The sequence below is a fragment of the Mesoplodon bidens genome (assembly GCF_964165515.1).
Source record: "Mesoplodon bidens genome assembly, chromosome: 16".
In the NCBI taxonomy this organism is placed as follows: domain Eukaryota; kingdom Metazoa; phylum Chordata; class Mammalia; order Artiodactyla; family Ziphiidae; genus Mesoplodon; species Mesoplodon bidens.
In genome coordinates, this window is record NC_138173.1 from 44097758 (window position 1) to 44118397 (window position 20640).

General features: G+C 36.6%; 1 protein-coding gene across 1 annotated transcript in view; it reads right to left on the minus strand.

Moving 5' to 3' along the window:
* Positions 1–1667: 1667 nt before the first annotated feature.
* YWHAZ (tyrosine 3-monooxygenase/tryptophan 5-monooxygenase activation protein zeta) overlaps positions 1668–20640 on the minus strand; it is a 33445-nt gene continuing 14472 nt past the window's right edge. The window contains exons 3-6 of the mRNA XM_081258820.1: positions 8711–8834; positions 7751–7914; positions 7576–7671; positions 1668–3733 (exon numbers count right to left, since the gene is read on the minus strand). Coding sequence (XP_081114946.1) covers positions 3674–3733; positions 7576–7671; positions 7751–7914; positions 8711–8834 — 444 coding nt within the window. The 3' untranslated portion in view covers positions 1668–3673. The remainder of the gene's footprint in view (positions 3734–7575; positions 7672–7750; positions 7915–8710; positions 8835–20640) is intronic.

Genomic DNA, 20640 nt, shown 5'->3' on the forward strand with positions numbered 1-20640 from the left:
ACATTTTTAAGGTTAGTTTTCAGACTTTTAAAGCAGATCTACCACTGTGATGGGTTCTTGAATACCATTTTGTCATCCAAGAATATCAGTTTCCTTAGAGGCCTGTTGTAAAGTTTCTAAAGAAACAAAAAACAAAAATCCTACAAAGACCCAGCAGTATCTTATGTTTAGGTCTCTAGTCTATTAAAAGGAACTAGAATTAATCGAGATTGGGATTGCTATAGGTCACACTAAAAATAACAGCAAAGTACTTTACAGATGCAATTTCACATTCAGAAAAGTATCCAAGTCCAGCCATTTTCCAAGGGCCCCGTCTAAGCCACCACCTTAAGACTGTAGATATTTCAATTCCACCACTGTAATTTCCTATATGGTATGTAACAAAATATAGTAAAGCAATTTATTTAGTGATTCCTTCACCTCTTCCCACAGGAAGGTATGTATCTCTGAGCACCAGTTAAAGTTCCTCACACACTGCAGGCTCTCGTGCAGTGACTATGATGTACTTGAATCCAAATAAACTGCCATTCTCTCCTAATGGAGAGATAAACCATTTAAATGATGCCACCACCGCTCGCTGAAAAGTGTCAAATTCTTAGATCTACATTCAGAGCCTACTGAAGATTTTTAAACATCTCACCATTGTTAGAGTTCCCAAATTATTCAATCAAGTTGAGACCTGACCTCAAATAATCTAAGATTGCAGATTACAAATTGGCTTTAACTAGTTTTAAAATATGCACTGGGCCATGGCAGGATTGGTGACTATTTTTAGGGAAGACAGGAAAAGAACTGAGCTCCTACAGTTACTAAACCACTTGACATTACATTCTTTTAATTCTTTTACTCCCCCACCCCTATTTCTATCTTCATCGCACAAAAAACTAACCGTTATTAACTGGAAAAGCCAAGACCATAGGCCAAAGTGGCAGCAAAATCCATCCTTTTAACTGATCACACTCCTGCCCACTCTCAAGGCACAACTCTGAAGTGGACATATACATTTAACAACTCCAATACTACACACACACACCAAATACATTACATTGCTGGAGTCTCCAAATTCCTGAAACTGTTGACAGAAACAGACATGAAGCCTGAATTTGGGGCAATTTAATAAATGTTATAAAAAATTTACTATTCAAATCTCAAGGCAAAAAAAAATCTCAGGTTGAAATCTTCCTTTATCTACTGGGCACTACTATGTAGAAACCTATTAACAGCTAATATTAATGAAGTATTATCACAATTTATTTCAGAATCAAACTAGTAGATGAGACTGAGGCACATAAATAGGCAAATGAGACAAGCTTTAGATTTTATTTATAATTTACTTGAATAAAACCCATCTCCTCAGTCTAACTTCATTCTCCGTAGCTATAAAATGATTATTTCATGTCCTTGGCCTGGGGGTCAGGAGAAACCAATAGAAAAAGAAAAGAGCTGTGCGTGAAGATGCATTATGATGTTGTCCCAAATGCATAAGAGATCTTTTTCTCCTTGAAAGAAAGACCCCAAGGCCTCCATTGCACTTTTATTTGAATGTAACATTTGGGACAATTGTCCCAAAGGGCTATTTCCCAATTTAATCTGAGGTCATAATAAAACAAGCAACAAAACAGTATTCGGGATTTCAGTTCTCACCCTTATCATCAAGACTCACTGCCTCCCATCATCAGTATTTATTGAGCATTTACAGTGTACTAGGCACAATAGAACATACAGAAAACATTGTCCCTGCTCTCGAGGAGCTTACATTCTAAAAGAAAAAAAAAATACACCTCTTTTAAAATGGTATTTTTGTTTGGTGTTTTCTGCAAGGTACTGAGGAAATAGCTTGTAGGGTGAGCTTTGGGTATAACTTAGCCCCATCATTATTCAAAGAGGGGAAGAGGAAGGATTTTAAAGGCAAAGACAATGACAGACCATTCAGGATAGGTAGGGTTTACAGGGAGATAAACACAATCTCATCAACTAGGGAGAGATTTGCTGCAGTGTATAGGATGAGGGAAATAGTTTGTGGGATGCAAGCAAAGGAAGCAGGGTATCCTTAGGCATTGAGTGGAGCCAGAAAGATCATGCGGCCTTTTCCCCAAGAACATGGCCACCAAGTAGGAACGGTTGGTGACAAGACACAAGGCTTAAAAAAGGTAATCCTGTGCACCTGACAAATAGAAAGAATAAAAGATCAAAATTGAAGGCAGGCTATAAGAGTATCAAGAAATTCTTAAAAACAAAAGTGATTTGGAAGCACGAAACTTACAGTTAATGCTACCCAATGTTATGATGGGCCAAGAACATTGCGGCTTCCTAAGTTAGAAAATGCCATATACCAAAATTTTAAATGGAACACATTACTTTTTTTTTTCATTCAATCCCCCTGTCTCTGGAAAAAAAAAATTTTTTTTTCGGGGTGGGGGAGTAGGGACATGGCTGGGAACAGTAGTAGTTATCTTAGTAGTATTTTGTTGTTATGATAAACTTTGTATTCAAACTTAGTAAAAGCCCATTAGCTGCCAAGAGGGAATAAGGAATAAATTTCCAAAAATGTACAATTTTCTTTAGAGAAGTTTCAGAACCAAAAGACTAATTTACATGAAAAGCTGTAGAGAAAGTAGTTGAAAAGTCCATTCATAAAACTTTTATTCCACTTACATGAACTTAATACACGTGTTCTTAACAATTATGCTTGGATTGTTCATGAAAATTTCATAAGACATTAAACAAAGCTAGCCATCATCTCAAGTTATTTCCCTGTTAACTATTTTTACAGCACATGCATGTTAGGCAAGTATCAAAAAAAAAAAAAAAAAAAAACCCAAAAAACAAAATAAAAACAAAACAAAAAAAACCCACAAAAGCAAAAAAAAAAAAAACCTAAAAAATGTTAAATACATGGGTTTTTTGTTTTACTGCTGTGCTTGATATACATGAAGTAATGAATATCAAGCAATTCATTTTTACTGCATCTTTACTTGTACATTTGTTCTTAGGTTGCCTAAAACATTTAAATACAAATAAAATGAGTGTAGCAAAAATAATGAAAGCAAACAGCAGTTAACTTTACAAATAATGGAATGTGAACCGTTTCTGCCCTTATCCAGAGTAAATTGGGTCACAACTAAAGGAACACTTCTGTAGCTGTAGTCAATGGTGTGCACATTGAGACTTGAGTATTCCACAGATAACACATGGTTTAACATGTAATATCTATGGGATATCTATTTCTACTATAGCCTTATAAGTGCTCCAAACCTTAAAGTACCCACAGCTACTACACCTGTGACTGGAACCAATTATCCCTTTTATTCCCCACCAGGACAAACCAATACAAGGCAGTTTTCCTTGCTTAGACATGGAAGCAGTTTTAACCCTGGCCCTTGTGAAGCCACAGTGTACCAAAAGTACTCTGCCAGACATTTATAACTTGTATAACAATTCCACATCCCCGTATTGGCCACCTCAGGATGAGAACAGGTAACTCCCTAAATGTCAACTGGCTCTACTCCCCTAACCTTAAACATAAAACCACATGGGAAATACAGAAATTCAAATAGAAGGAACATAAACCTGTCATAAGTCGTAAACAAAAAACTATGTGTGGGACAGCATGGATGACAAATGGTCTACTGTGTAAATTTTAGAATGAGGCAGACAAAAGTTGGAAGGCCTTTTAATTTTCCCCTCCTTCTCCTGCTTCAGCTTCGTCTCCTTGGGTATCCGATGTCCACAACTAGTTAAAAGAGGAGGGGGGGAGAGAGAAATTTTAGTGTATTTCAGTTTAAAAAAAACCTTAATATATATGCCAAAGTACCAGAATCTAAGCAGTTTTTGTTGGAAGGCTTTCTTTAAAAAATTGCAGCATTTAAGATAGCTTCAAGATGTAAAACGCCTCCAGGGAATTATATTCAATATCCTGTGATAAACCACAATGGAAAATAATATGAAAAAGAATGTATATGTGTATAACTGAATCCCTTTGCTCTATAGCAGAAATTAACACAACATTGTAAATCAACTATACTTCAATACAATAAATTTTTAAAAAGATATAAAAGACCTCAATATAATACATTTATTTCCTCCCTAATCATTCTGTAAGCATAGTAAGTACACAGCAGAGTTGTCTTCAAATAACAAAGTCAGATACAGGAAATTCTTGGTTATTCATAGAAGGTGAAGAAAAAGTAGAAAAAATCATAGAAATGCTACAGTTCTAAAAATATCAATAGCTATCAGAATAGTAGATTGTCCCAAATAGCCCCAGTGAGAGACGGATGTATAAGTTTAGTGCAACTGAACCAGAATCATCAAATTCAGCCCATGCTCAAGGAGCTCAGGCTGACTACTTTCCCCTGGTAGACTTAGACTTTAGACTGCCACTCTAAAGAGAATACCACACTCTATGAAATTCAAGAGTCAGGATCAAGTCAGAACTAAAATACAAATTTAACTAACATTTTTAGTTTACAAAAAAACAAAAAACTACCTTTGTGAATTTGTCTGATTCAAAATTAATAGATGAACACAAAACAGTATGGTCAGAACCAAATCTTCGAAGAGGTAAAAACTGAATTGTCCCATAGTAGTAGGCCTATGGTGTCTATTAATTTTTAGATTAATGTTACAGTTTTTCAGCAATTTCAAAAGATGATTTCAAAATTATCTCAGCTGTTTCAAATATTTTTTTACAAGTCTTAGCACTCTATAATGATTTTTAGAGGCAATTATAAAAGGATTGTTTCAAGATACCTTAAATTTTATATTGCTTACACACTGCAGAATGAAGGGGGGAAAAGCTCAATATTTTTCTATCCCCCAAATCACCCCTTAGTTTTATTTATTTATTAACCAAATATGTTACCGGCCTGGAAAGGAGACTTCTTTGAACATCATACAGTTAGCTGAATGACCTCTAGAAGTCTGTAAGCTTCTATTAAACTGGTGGTCTCGTAAGACAAGATGAAATTATTTTATCATCTCTTTCCAGTTCTTTCATGGATCCTTGTTTTTTCCATATAAACATTAAAAATTTGATGAAGGATATTTATATTTCTCTTCCTAGGGTTATGTGTTGACAACACTGGTCAACCAGATCCAGACTCAGATACTAGATAGTTTTGACAAAATTTCTTTACTTGACAGATAAGTGATCCAATCAACCTATAATGGTAACAGGCAATATGACAAGAGCTCAGAGAAGGCACATAGTAAATAGTGACGGAATCAGAATCAGAACCTTGGTTTTCTTCTTACTCAGCTGTTGTAATACGCTCTTCATGCTATACTGATACCAAGATTCAGCTGGAAGTGTATATTTCAGATCAGGCCTCCTCAAAAAGTGATGACAAAACAACTCAGTAGTGACTAGGTCTCAAGTTCTACCTTTTAGAACTATCTCATCATTTCAAACCAGAAAAATTTGAAAAATTCTTAATATTAAAATTAGCTAACAAACTGAAGTGCTTCTTTCATTTGATACACATAAAATGATTCACTCTTTAAGGAACTATACCTTATCCTCTTGACTAAAATAATCTCCAGAGTGTGTAGGTAGCCTCCAATTATACTTTCTAAAATAATTTTCAGTGTTTAATAATAAACAAGTACATAATAACGTTCAAAAAACTGCTGAGAATATAACTGGTTCAGAAAATTGGCAATGGGTTAGATAAAATAAAGCTGAGAAAAGTTAAATGTATACAATGATGATGTACAGTCCCCAAAACAAATGCCCCAAAGCTAATAAAAACCAGTAGCACTAAACTATAATCTTCATTCCTAGCTCTTTATCTGGCACACAGAAGATACTTGATACTTTTTTCATCCAAGCCTCAAAACTTCAAATTTAATATTTATGTGAAGGAGAAGAATGTGAAAACCTATGGGACCAAAGAGACATATCTACCAACTGCAATATGTAGACTATTGGGATCCCAGTGCAAATAAAAAACTGTTGGAAGAAAAAAAAAGACAATACAAAGAAACACAAAAAGACAACTGGAAATTGAATGCTAGAAATTTAATATTATTAAGGAATTAACTATATATTCTTTCAGTGTGATACTGGCATTGTGGTTTTTTTTTTTTTAAGTCTGCAGTATACCAAGGACAATCATGACCTGCCACAGTAAGTCTTTTTTTTTTTTTTTTAACTAAGAGACTAGGCAAAATAGATGTCCACTTGGACTCCGTAGAGTATCTGAAATTTTGTAATTAAAGTTATTAATGCCCTACCATAGCTACATAAATATAGAAGCAACTTTATGGTCACCATTTTTAATGGAATTTAAATATGAAGAGAGGGCTTCCCTGGTGGCGCAGTGGTTAAGAATCCTCCTGCCAATGGAGGGGACACGGGTTCAATCCCTGGTCTGGGAACATCCCATATGCCTTGGAGCAACTAAGCCTGAGCACCACAACTACTGAGCCTGCGCTCTAGAGCCCGCGAGCCACAACTACTGAGCCCGTGTGCTGTAACTACTGAAGCCCAAGTACCTAGAGCCCGTGCTCCGCAACAAGAGAAGCCACCGCAATGAGAAGCCCACGCACCGCAACTAAGAGTAGCCCCACTTGCTGCAACTAGAGAAAGCTCGCGCGCAGCAACGAAGACCCAATGCAGCCATAAATAAATAAATAAATAAGAAGAGAACTTAAGGGGCTTCCCTGGCGGTGCAGTGGTTAAGACTCCATGCTCCCAATGCAGGGCACCCAGGTTCGATCCCTAGTCAAGGAACTAGGTCCCACATGCATGCCACAACTAGGAGTTTGAGAGCCACAACTAAGGAGCCCGCCTGCTGCAACTAAGACTCAGAACAACCAAATAAATAAATAAAAATTATTTTTAAAAAAAGAACTTAAGTATGTTTTTGATATTAAAAGCAAAACTCTTCTGTGACTAAAATGGAAAAAAAAGAATCAACTATATTGAAATGAAAAATAAAATGGCTTATATAATTGAAAGTTCAAAACCATGAATTACAAAGTCATTTTAAAAACCAGAATTTTAACAATGGGTATATGTAACTAATGAAAGGATACATTTTTAGTCCTTAGTCTAATATTTCAGTTTCTGTAAGATGGTTTTCTTCAGAGTTTTAAAAGCAGATAGGCTCTTATATTAAAAAAAAAGAAAAAAAAGACCAAAAAAAAGGGAATATAAAAATAAACTGAGTCACACGAATTTTTTGTTTCCAGTGCATATAAGTTATGTTTACACCATACTGTAGTCTATTAAGTATGCAACAGCATTATGTCTTTAAAAAAAAAAATGTACATATCTTGTTAAAAAATACTTTATTGCTAAAAAATGCTAATCATCAACTGAGCCTTCAGCAGTGGAAATTTTTGCTGGTGTAGGGTTCGAAACACTGAAAATTACCAAAATATGAACTCAAGAGACATGAAATGAGCAAACACTTTTGAGAAAAACAGCACCCACAGACTTGCCCAACACAGGGTTGTAACAAACCTTCAATGTGTAAAACTCGTAGTATCTGCAAAGCACAATAAAACAGAGGTATGCCTATAATCTCTTCGCCATGTTAACCGCTCATGATGCTGGTATATACTTACTGTCAAGTTGTCTCTCAGTAACTGCATTATTAGTGTGCTGTCTTTGTATGACTCTTCACTTAATGTATCAAGTTCAGCAATGGCTTCATCAAATGCCTGTGATAAAAAAAATACATTTCAATGCTCAAATAATAATGATTACTAAATTTCCACATAACAGGTAAAAAATACATACTGTTTTTGCAAGAGAGCAGGCTTTCTCAGGGGAGTTCAGAATCTCATAATAGAACACAGAGAAGTTAAGGGCCAGACCCAATCTGATAGGATGTGTTGGCTGCATTTCCTTTTTGCTGATTTCAAAAGCTTCTTGGTATGCTTGCTGTGACTGATCCACAATCCCTGGATAATAAAATACACCAAAATGTATCAATAAAAGTTTGCACTTCACCTTCACCCCCCAAACCAAACCTTTACTATCCAATTATAAACTCTGAAATATTAAGCTGTAGCAACCTTAACTGATTAAGGCTCCTACATTTAAAAGAAAAAAAAAAAGAAAAGAAAAAAAAAAAGAAAAGCTTCTCCTGGAAAACTACACTAGCCATCGATCAATGTCAAGACAAAATAACTCTAACCATCTCAGTATTATTTTTAATAATTAGTTTGTACTGCTCTACAGTTATACTATAACCACTATTAAAATTGTGAGGAAACATTCCTATACATAAAATTGGCTTGTTAGCAAGCATACATTTCAGAATACCAATTATTCGGCAGTAGATATATAGTTGACCCTTGAACAACAAGGGGTTTAGGGATGCCAACTCTTCATGCAGTCGAAAATCTGAGTATAATTTTGTAGGCGGCCCTTCATGTCCAACCTTGGATCATGTAGTACTGTAGTATTTACAGAAAAAAATCTCTGTGTAAATGGACCTGTGCAGCTTAAATCTGTGTTCCTCAAGGGTCAACTGTTTAGTTGAAGGAAGGACGGGGTGGGGGAGGTAAGAGGGGAGGGGAGGGGAGGGAAGGAAGAAAGAAAGAGAGAGAGAGAGAGAGAGCGCAAAGTCCATTATTACTCTTCATTTAGTGCTCTGAGCAATTAAAAAACAACAAAACAATTCTCTACACTCCAGAAGGGACTCCTTCCGTACTGTCATTTTCTAAGCGTCCAGCTCAGGCTGAAGCAGCATACCTTTCTTGTCGTCACCAGCAGCAACCTCAGCCAAATAGCGGTAGTAGTCTCCTTTCATTTTCAAATAGAAGACTTTGCTCTCTGCTTGTGAAGCATTGGGAATCAAGAACTTTTCCAAAAGAGACTTGGGAAGAAAAGAAACAGTCACAATAAGACTAAAATGTTTACAAAACTAAAAGAATCTGCATTTTTTAAAAGCATACTATAGCCTAAGTTATAAAACTTTAATACCCAGTCATTGCCAACAATACAATTTTTGAATGCCGTAGGCTCGTAAATTTGTGGTTTAAGAGCAGAATGCTTTGGACAGCAATACTTAAAATCTGAAATTAGTGTTCAGCTTATTATTTAAGGATGATAATTTAAATATTGGCCTCTCCCCCACAGTGCTTTCAATTTACATGCTGATAAAGACTGCATGTTTCAATGAATGTGAAACCATGATAGCTCGTAATATTATATGTGTTATTACTATATTATTTAACAAAATGGCAAACTTCATTTTCAAGGTAGTCATGACACTAGAATGCAAAGAACATAAGAGATTAACTTTTTGGTACTATGGAGGAATATATGACTTAAGCAGAAACCGATAGTATAATAGACACTACCAGAGTCCATGACAGAGGAAGCAGAACAAAAGAACAAAACGTCATTTATAAGACTACAATTAAAGTAATACCTCACAACAGGTAAAAAGCTGTTCAAAGTAAAAGTTTTATTTATCCTAACTAAATTAAGACACTGGTAGGAGTATGAGAATTAAAGACCTGAAGAGTACACCTTTAGTTTCATTAAAGTGATTTTCAGCTAATAAGATACATATTTACCGATCACCCCAAATGGGTTAAACTTCATTCTACGTAATTCCGTTCAAAACTATAACAATCTGGGCTTCCCCGGTGGCGCAGTGGTTGAGAGTCCGCCTGCCAATGCAGGGGACATGGGTTCGTGCCCCGGTCCGGGAAGATCCCACATGCCGCGGAGCGGGCCCGTGAGCCATGGCCGCTAAGCCTGCGCGTCTGGAGCCTGTGCTCCACAACAGGAAAGGCCACAACAGTGAGAGGCCCGCATACCGCAAAAAGAAAAAAAAAAAAAACTATAACAATCTAACTAAGTAAATCCTAACATGCTAACAATTATATTCTACAATGGACTTCAAGAAAAACTTGATTTCACTGTATTAGGGGGATAAGGCACAATAAACTAGTAATTTTTTTTTAAGGGGGAGAAAGATAATATTCCAGTAGTAGAATTAGGCAATTTTTTTTTTTTTTTAATACTCCACTTCTTCCTACTAAATACACTCTAGGAATCAAGGTGAAAGTCAATTTTCAACTGGGCTTAGCCGGGCAAACAAGTCTCAATTTTTACAAGGAAAAAGGGTATCTAATTCTTGGTTTCTATTCTTCTGGTAGTAACCAAGTAGTTTAAATAGCACCTACTTATATGCCAAACAGGCTGAAAAATGCTTTTAAATAATAACTCTAACTTTGTAGGTCTACCTCATTATGTTCCAAATGGTGAGTGGGAGAGTAAGCTTTAACCTGGCTTCTCCCCCTTTCTGCAACTTAAGCATCAGATACTCAGATGAAGTGGGTAGTTCCAAGTTGGCAGTAGGAGCAGGTTGCAATGCATTACATACAGGAAAGGGTTGGAGATGAGAGAATTCAACTTGAAATAATGTTTCCTGTGATTATTAACTGATATTTGAAACCATTGGCCTGAAATCAGAAGACCACTTTGGTTAGAATACAAAATTCTTATTACACCACACCCAGATTTTCACATTCAAAGATCTCTCAGCTGCAAAAGTGTTTTGGAATTCATTCATTCACTGATTCATTTAAACTTTGAGGCAGCTTCTAGTGTGAAATCTCAACCAAACTATAAATAAAGGAACTCTCTGGGCTTGGAAGACCACTGCTTCCTCCGAAGAAGGAATGCCTATAACCTAAGACTTGGCAAAATTCAAACTTCCCATCATTTTGTCCTTTAAACACCATCATCCTCTTTGAGGCATGAACACTCTGTGAACACTATAGCTGCTCTTTGGGGATCTGCGGATCTGCCAAAACAGCAAAAGATAGTTCCATTTAGTATAGTAAGTGTTTTTTTTTTTTTTTAACTTAAGAAACAAATGACCGGGCTTTTTCAAGTTTTGTATCTTAATACAAAATGCATTATTCATTCCACTATGGGAGACGGTATAGCATAATGGCTTTGGATTCAGAAGTCTAGGTTTAACCTGTGGCACTCCACACTTGAAATTCCACTTCTGACTGGCTAGGCTAAAAGTAAGACTATGAAGTCTAACTAAGGAAAAAGTGTATTGAGATTAACCAGAATTCACAAATCACTTCAAATTAAATAGCGGGAAAAAATATATATAAATCTAAAGAAGGTTCCATATACAATTCGATTGTGAACTGCTCTCTGGCTCATTTATGTATATTTAAGATTGACAAAGAATATTTTCAAATGAAAGAAGTGACAACAAGTAAAAGCCTAACCATGAAATCAATTCTCTACCTAGGCATTTCTATTTCATATTTTACTGCTTCAACGTATTTTTTACATTCACTTATTCTTCAATACTTAAATGGTACTGTGCTAGGCACTGAGAATAGTGAGCAAGACAGTCTCTAAGTCTGAGGATAAAATGTCTAGCAGGGAGGACAACAGAAACAGAATAACACTACCTCGTCATGTCCTTCACTTTTCAATGACTTTTATCTAACCCACTGTATATATGTAAAGATGAGGGCCACAAACATGTGCAGTTAGTTAAGGGTGAATCACTTAAAATGTAAAACTTTAAAGTATACATCTGAAAACTTGCAGAAGTTATTTAGGCAAGGTGTCAATAAATGTCATAAGAAATTGTAACTCATCTTTTATGAGTAATAACTTCTATATCTCTAAAAACTGTTGTTTTACATTTGGGTAACTCACACTGAGAATTTTTAAATTAGCAATTAAGCACCTCTTCCCTCAAGGTGAACACTGAATTTAGCCATAACATCTGATTAAAACAATAACAACAGCAAAAACTACTTTAAAGCTATTAACCAGAACCTACAAGTAACAAGAAGGCAAGATACCAGTAGTCAGGCTGTTTATTGGCCTAATGATAGACTAGAAGTACCAAGGATCAACAGTGGCGAATGTTTCTGGTAAAATGCTGACTACAAGAAGTTGAAAAAGCAAACTCATCACATTGTACCCATTAAATAAATATGTGCAGTTCTTTGTATGTCAATTATACCTCAATAAAGCTGTTAAAAATAAAAAGTTGAGAAAGGATAAATGACAAACTTTTAAAATAAAAGAAGTTGAGAAAGGGATAAATGACAAACTTTTAAAATCTTCTGATGACATAAAGGTAAGAACCATTAAGATTTAAAAAACAAAAAGCAAGAAAGACTGGATTAAAGATTAAATTTGGTTCAAAAAGCTAACTATGAAAGAACAGAATGTCCTCCACCAATTCCCCTACCATCCCTGTTCATGTATGCCACTCCTCCTGTCAAGAGGTGGAATTCATTTCCTTTCTCCTGAGTCCGAGTTAACTTTGTTGTCTTGCTTTAACCAACAGAATGCGGTGAAAATGACTCCTGTTCCAGATCTAGGCCTAACCCTTAAGAGGACTAGCAACTTCCCCTTTTGCCCTCTTGGAGCCCTAAGACAGCATTAAAAAACAAAACAAAACAAAACTATCTTGCTGGAGAGAAAGGTCAAGTCAGCCCCAGTCGTGGAACATGTTTAGTGAAGCCATTTGGATATTTCAGCCCCAGCTAAAGACAGCAATGAGTGACCACAGCCAACACCATGTGAAAAACTGTCCAAAAGAATCCAGACAAGCCACAGAGTTACAAAAAAGAATAAATCAGTTTCAGTTTTGATCGGTTTGTTATGCAGCAATAGACAACTGAGAAAAATAATAAAAACATCATTTTCAATAATAAACATGCCATTTTTGACACTTAATCACTTTACATGGATTAATTTGATCCTTCCATAACCTTACCTATGAGGTACAAACTACAATTATTGCCATCTCATAGAAGACAAACAAATGGTGCCGAGCTCAAAAACCACAGCTCAGTTGTGAAGGTACAACTCCAACTAGGCAATCTGACCTGTTCTACAACATTATTCTACGTTTTCTCTATCTCAACAGGATGATATGCCTACTAAGAAGGAGAATATGATTCTAAGATATTAATTAGAAATCAAAATGAAGGATGATGATTCAGTTCTACACTGTGCTGAGGAAACCAAATCTAGAGTATATTGTTCCTTTAAAAATAGGGACTTCCCTGGCAGTCCAGTGGTTAAGACTCCGTGCTTCCACTGCAGGGGGGGCACGGGTTCAATCCCTGGTCAGGGAACTAAGATCCCACGTGCTGCATGGCTCACCGCCCCGAGCCCCCGCCAAAAGTATCAAGTTAGGCTTTGAAAAACTGGAGAGTATCCAGGAAAGCAAGCAAGAGTGTTGATGAAAACTGGAAACAGTCATGAAAACTGAAAGAATATGACATGAATGGCTCCAGAAGACAAGACTAGTTAAATTTGGGCAGAGGCATATTTCTGCACAGTATGAGAAAACTTACGAAACAAATTTGGAACAGGCCACCTCGTCAGACAGTAAGTTCTACTCTTCTTACAGAGATTTTCAGGAGAAATGAGAAAAATCACTATTTTTTAGAGGAGATTCACAAATAAGATGTAGTCTCATTCAACTCTAAGATATGGAGGACATAGAGTTCACTGAATTAAGTTAATTGTAACACTACAGAGGTGATTAAGTATGTTAATTTATCAAACTAACCAAAGAGAATTAAAAGTTCAATTTTCCGGATTTAAAAGTCAGAGGAGAAAGGCAAATGTAGGGAGAAGACCATGATGGAAATAAAAACAGAGGGGAAAAAAAGGAAGCAGCACTTATCAGAAAGCAGCAGTGACAAGGAAAACTGGAGAAGAGAAAATGAAGAGAGGAAAGAACTAATAGCTATTTTCAACATACAAAAACTTCAGAAAATACCCTGCGTGAAGTATATACAACTTCCTATATTTCATTCATGTGTAGTAGTAAAGTGAAGGTGATGACAACTGTGGGACATTGTGAGAATCTAAATTTAAAAGGAGACGTAGCATTCATATAAGGAAAGAAGCAAATGAGGTGTCACAATTTCTACTTATAAAACAATGGTTAGGCTGACTACTGATGAACCTTCCACTTGTAAAATTCTCCATATAACACTGACTTTCTAATCTAAATGTAATTTATAACAGAAAAGGATTTTCAGGTCAAACACAAACTTTAATAACATCTTACACTCAAGCACTTAACTGAGACTACAATGTTAATATTGAGCTGATCTCCATTTTAGCCAGTCAGAGAAAAAAATAACATAAAGGAGCATGTAGTCTAAAGTTAGTACCCACTGCCCGCATGTACATTCCATTGGTAAAAACAGTCACTTGCCTGCATTTAAGAGGGACACTGGGAAATCTGGTCCAGCTGTGTGCACAGGAATTAGAGGGGAGCCTCAGTTTTAGTAAACAGATAGCAGTTTCTGTCACACAACTGATGAAGCATTTTTTCTTAGTTACTGGTATTGATTATGAATTATTAATATGAAATTGAAAAGAACTAGTGAAAATGGAAAAATGGTGTGAATTTTTTGTAGAAAAAATTAAAAAGCTAAATCTTTTTATAATCACTACCTATATGATTTTAAAAAATTTTTCACATCAGCATTATATGCTAAATATGAATGTTAAAATGTTATCAAATAATAGGGAGTAGTTACTTGTCTGAAGAGCAGTTGTACTATATGTAGTGTCAAAACGGATCTTGCCGAAATAGATTTTGATTTAGAGATTCACAGTAGTTCCCCTCAAGCAGTTTTTAAAAATGTTTTTAATGACAGCTACTGTCTTTTAAAGATAACCATGGCCATTTAAAAATACCTAAAATTAATCTGCTGAATTCGAGTTAATGCACATTCTGACTTTATACAGTAGTCATCCCCACTTAACGTTATGTGGGATTGAAAGCATGAAGCCCACATCTGAAATGTCTCTGAAATGTTCCTTTAAAAATAGGGACTTCCCTGGCAGTCCAGTGGTTAAGACTCCGTGCTTCCACTGCAGGGGGGGGCATGGGTTCAATCCAGAGCTAAATACATGCTATAGTTCTGGAGAGGGTGCTGAACCTTAACCTAATCAATGGATAAATTATGTGGAGCTTGACATTTTAGAGTTAAAAGATTTTTTTTTTCCTCTACAGCACCATGTACAATTAACCTCTTAGGCTGTAAGAACACTTAAGATATGGGGTCAAGTAATGATTTTTTCCCCCAAGCCAGTCAATTTACCCAGGGCAGAATATATTAACAATAGTTTCTAGCACGTGCTTGATCCAAAGATGGTCTACATAACATCAATGCTTTGACTCTGGAGTGGATTAACATTAAGGAACCACACAAACTGACAGGTTACCTAGTTCTGACTGCCCCTCTTGAGGTAGGCTCAACCTGCCCCCACTAGGAATTTCAATAAACATTGAATTCTAACTGTGGTCAAATATTTCTAACAGAAAGTTTGTAAACTGAAAATCTATCTCTATTCTAGTGATATACCTCTCTCACTGTCCTTTAATATGATTACAGCTGGAAATTAAGAAGAGTATAAAATATCAAATCTGTAGGAACAATCAAGACTAGAAACTATCTAAAACACCAAAACTGCAGCCTGAGCTGGTGGCAAGGCCCTAATCTCTGGGCACCCAAGCATTTCTTGGAGCAACAGCTTGGTGTAATAGAAACAGTATAAACTAAAATCAGGCAGACCTTAAATCCCACTCTCATCAATTTTGAGATCTCAGGCAAGTTAATCTCTCAGAGCCTTAGTTTTCTCATCTATTAAAGAATTAAATGAAATTTTATTTTATAAAATGATTTTTTTTAATAAAAAATATTTACAAATGATTAAAATGAAAATCTACTTCAAAAGGCCACTACGACGAGGTCTAAATGAGAGTATAGTTTATATAAACAGGAAAGCACCAATCACAGCTCCTAAAAGAGTAGGTACTCTACTCAGTTAGATGCAAATGTAAGACATGGGGATCTTGACATCCAAAAAACCTGCTTTAGTGCACTTGTACTCTCAACTTTAGTACTTCAGTTCAGGTTCAGTAATCAAAAATTTGTGTATCTAATAAGAGTGGTGAAATAATGCACAAAAAACCTTTCATTTAAAAACACAGGATTAAAGAGGGCGGGGACATGCTGAGCTCTGGGCTTCCCCACCTGGTTTTGTGGCACCTCCTGAAGGTTCTGGTGAAGGAATAAACTGAAGTAATTACAGCAAAACAAAAACAAAAACAAAAACAAACCCACAGGATTAAATTATATCAAAGTACATAAGATAAAGGAAACATTTTCTGTTAGTACTTGTTCTTTTTACAGCAGACTTGTAAAAGGCACAAGCTTACACTGCTTACTACCTATGTTCAAATGCCAGTTCACTGCTTACTAGCTATGTCAACTTGACGAAGTTCTGAAATTTCTCTGGCCTCAGGTTTCTCATCTGTAAAAGAGACAGAAAATAGGTGTGACCTCATGAATCCCCCCCAGCAGGACTCCCAGGGGTCCACAGATCACTCTTAAGAACTGCTGACTGACTTAATCTGTACCATTCACCTTTCAATATACCCAGCTCTAACAATATGCTCTCCCTCAAGCCAATTCTCAAAAATATTCAGTTTAGTCTACATTTTCTGTACCTCCCAGGTCTGAAGAGCTTTCAACTGAAGGAAAAACAAAAGGAAATATCCTAATTTCTGTCAATATCAACAATGGACTAGCTAGATACATTGTTACACTCATCAAACACTATACCAACATTAAAAAGAATGCGGTACTGTACGTGTCAGTATGGAATGAAGCATAAGATATACATCAAAGTGTTGTGTGTGGGTTCAACTTACAGAATAGTTTGTATAAGATCCTACCTGTGTATATTCTTCAAGGACAGTTTGCGTGGGCACTGCAAGTTCCCAGGAGGATACAAAAAAGATTAGACATTACCTCTGAGGAAGTGGGATGACATCAGAAGAGTTTTGTTTTTTGAACTTTATATCCTATGCTCTGCAACATGTTATCCAGAGCAAGTGTAATTTAAAAGAATTATGATTTTGCACCTTTGACTTTTCACATATGTATTCTTAATCTACTTATAGGCTCCTTAAAGACAAACGTTTTGCACATATTAGGGACTCAAACATCAAATCCCCAGGCCGAATTTGTAGAGTAATTTGAAGAGCTTCATTTAAATGTAGCAGAGGAAACTTAGAACAATCTTAAAGGAGAAAAGCCTAACATCGAGAAGACTATCAAAAGTCCATCACCTTAACAAACTTCTAAATATATAGTTAAGATAAAATGTAGTAAAAATTATTGAGGTTGATATTGTAGGTTAGATAATGAATATTTTGCTCAAAAAGGAACAATGTTCTGCTTCTTTAAAGACCTAGAAATTGCTCAAAAATGACAGGTGTTTGGGTGCTGTACTAAGCACATATATTCAGAAACAGCAGCCAAAGGGCAGCCAAAGCATATCCTAATATGCTTTCAGGACCCTTGGATAAGCGCCAGGTACTATGTAATGCCTCTGGAGGGGGCAACTAAGGGAGACAAACAACTACAAAGCTTCACCAGAGATAGGGTGGGAGGACAGTTCGAAGCAGCAAGGTAGAGTAAATTTGTTTGCAAGTCAGGACACCTAGATTTTGGTACTACAACTCTGCCACCAAGAGGAGTGATGGGAGTTTCAAATACAAAATCATGACACCTCCTCATTCGATCTTCTTGTGTTTCACAGTAGCATTCATTTCAAAACCTTCCTTCCAAATTTCACCCCAGGAAAGCTTCTCTAACGCACTGAACATGTCCCGCCCCCCACCACTATTCCTCACTTGTCCTTTCCTTTTTTCTTTTCTTTCTTTTTTTTTGTTTTGTTTTGTTTTGGGTTTTTTTTGGGGGGGGGCGGTTTTTTGCGGTACGCGGGCCTCTCACTGTTGTGGCCTCTCCCATTGCGGAGCACAGGCTCCGGACGCGCAGGCTCAGCGGCCATGGCTCACGGGCCCAGCCGCTCCGCGGCATGTGGGATCTTCCCGGACCGGGGCACGAACCCGTGTCCCCTGCATCGGCAGGCGGACTCTCAACCACTGTGCCACCAGGGAAGCCCCTCCTTTTTTTCTTAAATGGGAATCAGACAATGTAGAGAGTAAGGGTCCTTAGACTAAACTTTAAAAAATTAACAAGAACTCATTGTAAACCGTTTATATATTTATTTCAGCCCTAAAGAAAGACCACCTGTCACTATGCACTCAAATTAAATCACTGGGCTAACATGCCACGGAGCGGCTGGGCCCGTGAGTCATGGACGCTGAGCCTGCGCGTCCGGAGCCTGTGCTCCTCAACGGGAGAGGCCACAGCAGTGAGAGGCCCGCGTACCGCAAAAAAAAAAAAAAAAAAAAAAAAATCACTGGGCTAGTGGCTGTGATTTAGCTTGTCAATTAGAATACATGAAGCCAATTAATGAAAATGTATTTCAAAGGAAAATCACAAGTTATAGAGCTGGGATTTCTTCCCCCTTTCAAAACAGTAATCCATTCATTATAAAATTACATAACCCATTTTAAAAGGACTTTGGCAAACTATATTTAGTTCTAACCTTTGATAAAGTATTCATACTTATGGGGCACCTATCTTAAAAAAAATGATACTTTTGCACCACAGGGTGTTTTCAGAAGTCCTCCCTGCTGTTTAGATTAGAAAATATAATGTCCTATCTAAAGATAATGGTTCGGTAACAGAACAACATGTGTCTCCTAATATGATGCACCAAGGAGGGCACAATATCATTTCCAGGAATTCTTCCCCAAAATGCACAATCTGAGTTTACTCATGAGGGATCACCAGACAAATCCAAATTGAGGGATATTCTACAAAACAACTGGCCAGTTCTCTTGAAAAAAGTGGCAAAAGGCAACGACTGAAAAACTGATCCAGATTAAAGAAGAGTAAGGAGACATGACAATGAAATGCAAACTGTGATCCTGGATTGAATTCTGGACCAGAATTAGGCAATTATAGTGGTATAATTTGTAAGTGCTATAGGTTATATAATAGTTTATTTTATCCATTATTTTATTAATTTATTGATTTTGATTATACTGTAGTTACACATGTTAACATTTGGGGAATCAGGTAAAGGATATATGGGAAAATTTGAACTTATTTCAAAATAAAAAGTTAAAAAACAAATGGTTAGAAAGGCAGTTTAATTACCATATGTAGAAGAAGCTATTTTCACTTTTGGTTACTTAATATTACACTTATATAAAAGTAAGTTTTAAAGAAAAACCTTCTTAATAGTGACTATTTCTGGGGGACTTCCCTGGTGGGGCAGTGGTTAAGAATCCGCCTGCCAGTGCAGGGGACATGGGTTCAAGCCCTGGTCCGGGAAGATCCCCACATGCGGCAGAGCAACTAAGCCCGTGTGCCGTAACTACTGAGCCTGCGCTCTAGAGCCCACTGAGCCACAACTACTGAGCCCGCACGCCTAGAGTCCATGCTCCACAAGAGAAGCCACCGCAATAAGAAGACCGTGCACCGCAACGAAAAGTAGCCCCCGCTCGCCGTAACTAGAGAAAGCCGGTGCACAGCAACGAAGACGCAGTGCAGCCAAAAATAAATAAATAGTTTTTTTAAAAAGTGATTTAAAAAAAGTGACTATTTCTGGAAGACGGCATTATCAGTGAGTTTTGCTCTCCACTCTTATACCCTTTATGTGCTCATCTATGTTTTTCAAATTTCCTTATTGGGCTGGTAAAACTTGTATTTAGGAGAAAAAAAGTCACAAAAATAAGTGATGCATTTGCGAATAAAAATGAGAGGTGGAGAGGAGGTTCCCACTTTGTCTTGGAGAGTATTCCAACAATTGGTTATACTGTTAAATTTAATTTCCATTAATTAATATACATTAAAAAGTCACTAAGCAAACAGTAAATAGTCCCAGAATAATAAAGCAAAAGAATCAACCTCTAATGAGACATTTACGGACTGCAATTTGAAAACATAGCTGGGCAAGTGTCTCCTTTGACTTGATTTCACCAGATGTGTGTTGTGCATGGGGAAGACCAAGCCTCTACAACCCATTGCTCTGTTTTAGACTGTACTATCATGGCCCTCTTCCCTGAACACAAAGGAAAAGAGGCCAGGATAGAGATAGTACGCTTTCATACACAAAAAATGCCGATGGCTAAAAGGGAAAAGGTGCCAAGAACTTGAAGCACAAGGCCCTCAAGTGTGATTCTTGCTATTTTCATTTAAGTATAGAACCCTAAAATATAGTCTAAAACGAAAGCCATCACTTTTAATGAAATTAAACAAAGTGGTAATTTTTCCAGTTACAAGATGGGATTTAACCTTCTCTAAAAAACACTTCTAACTTCTCTAATGTCCAACTCATTAAACAATTCAAATAACATGAAATTCCAATGCAACAAAAATTGGGCACTCCTCGTAAATTAAATGCAACAGTATCTCTCCTGGATTAACAAACATGCATACAGGTCACACAATTGGACAAAGTCTTATTTTGCTTCAGCTTCTTGATCTGTGAAAATGAAAAAGCTAGGGTAGATGCTCCTTCAAGCCCCAAATCCAATGATTCTGTAAAATTCACCTCCCAATTTATTTTATTATTCAATTAAAAAACTCAAAAGGCCCATAAATGTCATTTTAAATAATATCCTCAAAACAAAGTTTAATTCAAATTCTATAGCACAACGTAGAAGTTCACAATTCTGGTCCTGCACAATTCCCTTGTACACAGAGAATTTTCCCAAA